The 7,380-nt window shown below is 35.3% G+C and overlaps 1 protein-coding gene across 1 annotated transcript in view; it reads left to right on the forward strand.

Annotated features, from left to right (window-relative positions):
- Positions 1 to 7,380, forward strand: part of LOC106462671 — a 285,178-nt gene that overhangs the window by 260,372 nt on the left and 17,426 nt on the right. The window contains exons 8-10 of the mRNA XM_022389990.1: positions 542 to 735; positions 1,396 to 1,443; positions 2,729 to 2,827. Of these exons, the coding sequence (XP_022245698.1) occupies positions 542 to 735; positions 1,396 to 1,443; positions 2,729 to 2,827 (341 nt within the window). The remainder of the gene's footprint in view (positions 1 to 541; positions 736 to 1,395; positions 1,444 to 2,728; positions 2,828 to 7,380) is intronic.

Here is a 7,380-nt window from a genome sequence, read left to right on the forward strand (position 1 = left end):
ACTAAAGTTTCTTCGAAAAGAATTTTTACGGATTTTTTTATAAATGACCAAGTATGGGCTTTGTTACATAGGTATAAGAAATTAATGGAGTGAATACGGAGCTAGAGTTAAAAATACCTTGTTCTCATTGTTATTTATAGATTTCATCAAATGTAGGCAAAGTTAATAAGTGTTATGCTAATTTATATTTGAAAAGTAATTATACTTTTTGAAATCATCAAGATTGTACAATGCTGAAAAGGTGATAATTGAGCATAAGTATAACAAATAGTTTAAACAAGCTTTATATTAAAGTTGTAGTTTGTTATAAGATACTTACATAAGGATGGAAGCAATTTAATGTTTTGTCTTTTAAGACAAAGGGGTGCATATAAGTGTCATGCTGAAAGAAGTGCAATAAAATGTAAGATCTCCTAAAGATAGAGAATTGTTGAAGTAACCATGTTAAAAAACTTCTGAAACTAAAACCAGGCTTTATTTTTAGAGATCAACAGCTTGCTGTTATGTATTTTAATAATGTAATGGACATTTTCTTTCTCAGGTCAAGACTTCTTACGCCGAGAGCTTGATACCCGATTTCTTGCTTCTCACGACAGATCTATCAACATACCCCCTCCACCATACATGAGATCAGAGTTTCACCATCATCAACATCTACACAACCACATGCATCAACACAGTCCTTTTCTCCCACCTCCACTTATACCTCAACCTGCTGCCCCACTCCTCAACAAGGTAAAACTTTGCAAAATATTATTTAAATGTGTGGTCTAGTGGTTATGTTACTGTGTTTCACATTATGGGGAAATGGATGCACTATAAGAGTGCTGATCAAATCCTATTATTCATTCAGACAGTTCAAAATTAGGTATGGCTTTGTGCAAATAGCTCATTGTGTATCTTTGAATGGAAATTGTGATACAAACAAACAAATGCTTTCAAAATGTGAAAACTGTATATAATCTTGTAATAATATTCAAAGTGTGCACAGATAATAGAATATAGTGCACCATAATAGACTGAGTTTCAGTTTGACTAATAGCTCAGAATTGACTGGTATAAAGCTATTAAAATAATTGACAATGATATTAAAGAAATGTCAATTAAGTTAGTGGAGTTAGAATATCCTGTATGCATAAAATTTAAATGATGTTTTTTATTCTTTCTAGAATAAATTATTTGGAATCAAAACATTAAAAGTATGTTACTTTTACCCTAAAAAAAAAGTCTAACATAGCTAAAACTGAACTACATTTTAAGATTATTATTGAAATGCATTATGAAGTTTTGTAAGGATTTCTTTATGTTTGTTTGTTAAAATGGAATATTTTTATGTGAGAAAAAGATATTTTTCTCTCTAACCACCAGACTAAATTTTGTTTCTGTTATTTTCAGTATGATAAGTTTCCAAAGATAGATTCTTCATTCTATGAAAGAAGTTCAGTGAGTATTTTTATGTATTCTTTCTTAAAACAAAAAAACAAAGCGGTCATCTTTCAACTGATGTAGCACTTTCATATTGCAAGAAAACATTGAAAGTAACTTCTGAAACATAATTGTTTTACTGATCCACACTGGATAGTGAAACGTTACAAAAATTAAAAAAAAATTAAAAACTAGAACTTACTATCTATCACAGTATTTTTACAGCATTATGCAAGTATGTGATGATTTTTAATAAGAGTGTCATCTCTTAATTTACATGCAGTTTTTTATCCTTTTGTATTCCATGATTAATATTTTTTGCAACTTTTTATGTGTCACATTCTGTATATTAGCATATGAAATAACAAATTAATGTGGTATTCAGGTACACTGATGTCTGACAGATAAATTCAAATTCTGGAAGCATTATGCAAGGAAAACAAAACACAATTGAATAAATAAAATGGTATTTTTATTCACAGTTCAAATCTTAACTTACTTTATATATATAATAATGTATATCCTGTTCTTTGACTTCCAACTGGCTACTGGGCTTGAGAGCAAGGTCAAATGTCTATACCAGATGAAAACAAGATGAAGAAAAAGATCCAGACACAGACTTATGGAGATAACCCACTTTTATGTCAGACAATTATTCTAAATAAGTGTATAAAAACGAGATAAACCCCAACTCATACTAACTTGAATAAGTCTCTATATCACCCTTGAAATTAGCTTTACCCCATCCAGGCAAACACAGGACCAGGGCCAAACTAGTACAAGCTTCCACAGAATATCCATTTTAGTATGTAACTTTTACAGAAAGTTGAATATTAGTGTATATTTATGACCTTCATAAATCTAGTTTACTGGGAAGATGCTAACTACATATGGTACACCTAGATGGAAATTTAGAAAAAAGAATCTGAATATATTTCAATGAAAATAATTCTATATTACTTTGGAAGGGTAAAATATGATGATATTAATATCACCACTAAGATATAATTAACATATAAAAAAAGTATATATTTATTTATTTAGCAGTTCTGAATAAAATATACAATTAAATTGTAATACATTATTATATATCTTGACTATTACTAGTCAGAGAAAACCCATTTAACCTTACCTTATTTTGAACGGAACTTCTTAATATTTAGGGCAGCAAACCTGTTTTGATATCTAGGTACTAGAGAATATGCTGTTTGTTATAAACTTAAAATAATTCTCATCACATAACTGAATAATATGAAATACTCATTTTAAAATGTTTATAAATGCTGTTTCTGGTATTCTTTAGCTTGGACTTTCTAGTCCTTATCCAGGATTTTCTCCACTGCTGAGAAGTGGTGCCACTCCATTTGCTCCACCTTCTAATGTAACTACCTTCCAACCTAAGGTGAGAGTTTAAAGCTTAAGATACATAAAAGATTTAGGGAAGGCAAAATTGGATCTTTATGGTATTTCTTTTGTTTTCTAACTCTGGATAAGTATTAAAGACACATGTAGTGGTTGATGATGCTAGAATCATAACTTATTTTGTTTCCGTGTATTATTGTCTGATTAATATGGACTAGACAGAGAAATAAATAGGACTGTAATAAATTAAATAACTTTAAAATTATATAAAGATTAGTGTAACAGATTTTTCACAAAATTTCGTATGTACTTTTACATAAGTAATCATTTTTATTGAAATTGGGTCACATTTAGTTATGCTTAAAATGTTGACAACCACTGGCTATAAATTTCTCTTGACCAGTCATGATGTGAGAGTCTTATCAATCATTCCAGTATGCTAGTATACAAGTGGTTAAAAGGCTGCATGAGTTGTCATTTCTGGATAGTTTGTGATATGGTACTTACCTCCTCTAAAACGATTAGCTATTCTCGTTCAGTACTGCCCTCTACATGCAAACTTTTTCTTTACACATGCCACAAGCTATATTCCAACCAGTGGCAGATCCAGAATTTTGAAAATGAGGGGGAGGCATGATGATTCTGAACATAACCAAGGAATTTTTGGGACTTCCCTGGTAGGGTTTCACATGTCAAGTCGCTTCCTTGTTAGCTCGTTCCATATGGCCATCTTCCATGGAAGTATACCAATGCAAGTGGAAAGTGTTCCAATGTTGGTCTGCTAACAGGGGGGTTTCCTGCTGACAAGCCTTCTGTGGCTCGTGTGGCAGAATTTCTCACCTGGCTCTTCAACCATGGGTCTTTGGTGTCCTCACTTTCTTGATATTGGGTTACCCTTTCCCATATCTTCTGTTTTTTCTGATACCATAAGGTTTTTCTTTCCCCTGTTCTCACCATGCTCATGCATTCCTTCTGGATAAGTCAACCTCCTTGCAGATGTGGCTCTCCATACCCTTACTTTACCTCCATTTCAACCACTTTCCTCGTGTTTCATCTGTCCCTTAAAACATATTTTCTCCTTCTCTTAGCCTGTGGATATCAAAGGTTGGATATTTATCCTGTTGATGTTTCTCATACCCTTTATCACTCTACCTATCTTCTCCTTTATCCCAATCATTCATTTCTCCCTAAGACCTCAGCAGCTCAGGAGGGTTGTTCATCCTTTTCTCCTATTTCTCTTCCTTCTATATCCCATCTTTACCCATCAGATCCAATGGAGGAGATTCTACAATCCAGCATGTGGACCACTCCCAGTACATTCATCTCCAACTATCTTCATTATGTCGTGCTTTCCTCTTCATCAGGGTTTCTTCTACCACCTGTAGCCATTCTTCAAACTTTGGTGTGACTTTATCTGGTAAGTTTTATTCATACTTTCTTTCTTTGATGGGCCTTTATCTCTTTTTATCACATGGATCCCACTCTATGGTAAGTGGTGCCTGACCAGATATTCTTTAACTCTAAATCTGCACTGTACAGCTATGTTGACTCACGCTTTATTTTCTCTGGCTTTGCATGCTCACCGTCGAGATGAGGTGTTCCACAAGATCACTTGATGGTGAATAGCCTCACAATATTCTGCTTCATAAAAATGCCCATCCCAAACCATACTACCCATGGACTGCATGGGTAAAGCAGAAGGGGATTGCTGCCCATCCCTGCCATGCCTCGAGTGAACAATTCGGTATGGTCTGCTTTTCAAAATACAGTTTTGTGGTCACTCATTGCATTGTCTCTGGTAATGAAGTTCCTCAGAACTCTCCACTGCATTGTTACCCTTCTTTCCTTGAGTGTAGTATGGGAGGCCTTACCACTTTCCAGTTCCAAGCTGCTGGGGTAGTTGACCATGGATGTACCTTCCTGAATGAGTTCCACAATGAAAGGGCTAGAACCATTCAGTTGAGAGTAGGGAGTGGTGCACTGCTGGTGCAGATAAGATGTGGGCTTCAGAGGAGTTGGGCCATCACCTTACTGGATGATGTGGCCTCCTGATACTATTTAGTCACACACAGGAGTTGAGCCATCTCCTTCCTGGGTGGCGTGGCCTCCTGATACTATTTACATAAACACTATGGTTGAGCCGTTTAAATTGTAGTTCCTCCCTTGGATTGGGAGACTTCATCCTACCATCACATGGATGTCGGTACTCTGCTGAGAGGTTTTGAATTAGAGTGAACCAATCAACATAAGTTCTCACACAAGTTGATTCCATGCGATTGCCATCCTTTTGATACTGGAAGTTGATTCCCAGATCAATAGATCAATGATGATTCTCATGTCATACCCAGAAATTGGCATGGGTCATAATCTCAGATTCTTGCATTTGAGGTGAAGATGGTATGATTCTCATCCTACCTTTGTGTGGAGGTCGGTACTCCAAGGAGGTTTTCGATGTAGTTGACTTCCCAAGTACAGTCTTCCATACTCTAGCCACACTACACCTGTCCAGATCTGCTCTTATTTCTTACACATTGCACACATGGGCGATAAGTATACCTGGCTCAAAAGTGGTGTGGTTCCCCTCTTCGGATCTATTTCTCTCATTCTCAGGGGTATCCTTTGGACACTTTCAAGGGTACTTTTTTGTTCCCTCACACCAGTCTCTCCTCCTTCTCAATGAGACATTCTAGCTAATCTTGTGAGAGGAGGTAAGTACCTATCAGAAGTACATTTTCAGTATAGGAAAATTATAATATTTGTTTGTGCATGCACTTTTCTTATTTATTCATCACCATGGTAACAAGAGGTTGTGTAAATGACCCAAACATATACTGTTATATTTGTGGTAAATTTGTTGTAAAGAAACAAAGGCAAAACATTACAGAATTTGTCAAAAAAGCATATTAGTCATATTTTGGAATAAAACTTGGGGACCAAGACAAATCATAGGCTCTGCACAAAGTTTGCACCATCTGTGTCAATGAGTTTAGACAAAGTAAGAAAAAGATTTTGCCTTTTGGAATTCCAATGGTCTGGTGTGAACCTAGAAGCCATGGAGATGACTGCTATTTTTGCTCATGTAATGTGTAAGGCTACAATACTTGAAATAAAAAGGAAATTTCTTATCCAAAACTTCAATCTGCTGTAAGATCTGTTGCTCATGCACCTGATGTACCTGTGCCTACTCAAAGACTCTTGATATAATTTCATCTGATTCTGAACCTGATGTCAATAGAAATAATGATAGGGATTGTTTTCAACCTGAAATGTCTGGTGAAACAAAACTTTTCACACAAGGTGAACTTAATGATTTGGTGAGAGATTTGGGTGAAACAAAACTTTTCACACAAGGTGAACTTAATGATTTGGTGAGAGATTTGGGCCTTCCAAAGGATTCTTAAGGAATTTGGGGGTCCAGATTTCAGGCTAAGAACTTACTTTCTCCAGGGACATCATTTTACTAGTACAGAAATCATGAGAAAGAGTAAATATACCATACTTTTTGCAAGAAGATTCAATCGTTTATTGCAACAATATTGCTGAATTAATACCAATGCTAGGAGCTGTAGTTTATGAACCAAGTGAGTAGTGATTGTTCATTGATTCCTCCAAAAGAAGTCTAAAAGGTGTTCTCCTTTACAATGGTAACATATATGCATCTGTTCCTATTGCTCATCCAGTTCACTTGACTGAAACATACAAAAAATCACTAATTTCTTCCTAATAAGATCAAATACAAAGAACATGGTTGGCTACTTTGTGGAGGCTTAAAAGTTCTTTGTATGTTGTTGGGTCAACAATCTGGTTATACAAAGTTTCCATGTTTTTCGTGTGAATGGGGCAGCAGAGCATGAAATCAGAACTGGATAAAAATGCAATGGCCATACAGAGTCAGACTGATACCAAGATCGAAAAACATTTAACGTGAAAGTTTGGTTGACACAAAAAAAGTCCTATTAGCTCCACTTCATATAAAACTGGGCTTGATGAAGCAGCTTGTAAAGGCCTTGGACAAAGATGGCAACTGTTTCAAGTATCTATGTGAGCAATTCCCAGCTCTTTCAGAAGTGAAACATAAAGAAGGGATTTTTGTTGAGCCTCAGAATAGGAAATTGGCAGCTGATGAACAGTTCGAAAGGACAATGATGAAAGTTCAAAATCAAGCATGGATTACCTTTATTTAAAGATGTTATTGACAAATTTTTAGGAAACAACAAAGCCCCAAGTTATGAAAATATTGTCAATAACATGCTCAATAAATTCAAAAGTTGGGTTGTAATATGAGCTTGAAATTTCATTTCTTGCACTCACATATTGACTATTTTTCTGAAAATCTTGATGCAGTCAGTGAAGAACAAGGCAAAAGTTTTCATCAAGACATCAGGGAAATGGAGAGGAGGCATCAGGGAAGGTGGAACATGAGCATGATGGCTGATTACTGCTGGTCATTTAAACCAGATGCTCCAGACATAATACATAAAAGAAAGACCACAACACATAGTTTTTAGACTAAAAGATGTAAATTTCACAAAAAGAATGAAGGTGAATGAGGATGTCTATTTGTTTGACATCAATGTTCTTCCTCTTTTATTC

This window comes from Limulus polyphemus, unplaced genomic scaffold (genome assembly GCF_000517525.1).
Source record: "Limulus polyphemus unplaced genomic scaffold, Limulus_polyphemus-2.1.2 Scaffold1221, whole genome shotgun sequence".
Lineage (NCBI taxonomy): Eukaryota > Metazoa > Arthropoda > Merostomata > Xiphosura > Limulidae > Limulus > Limulus polyphemus.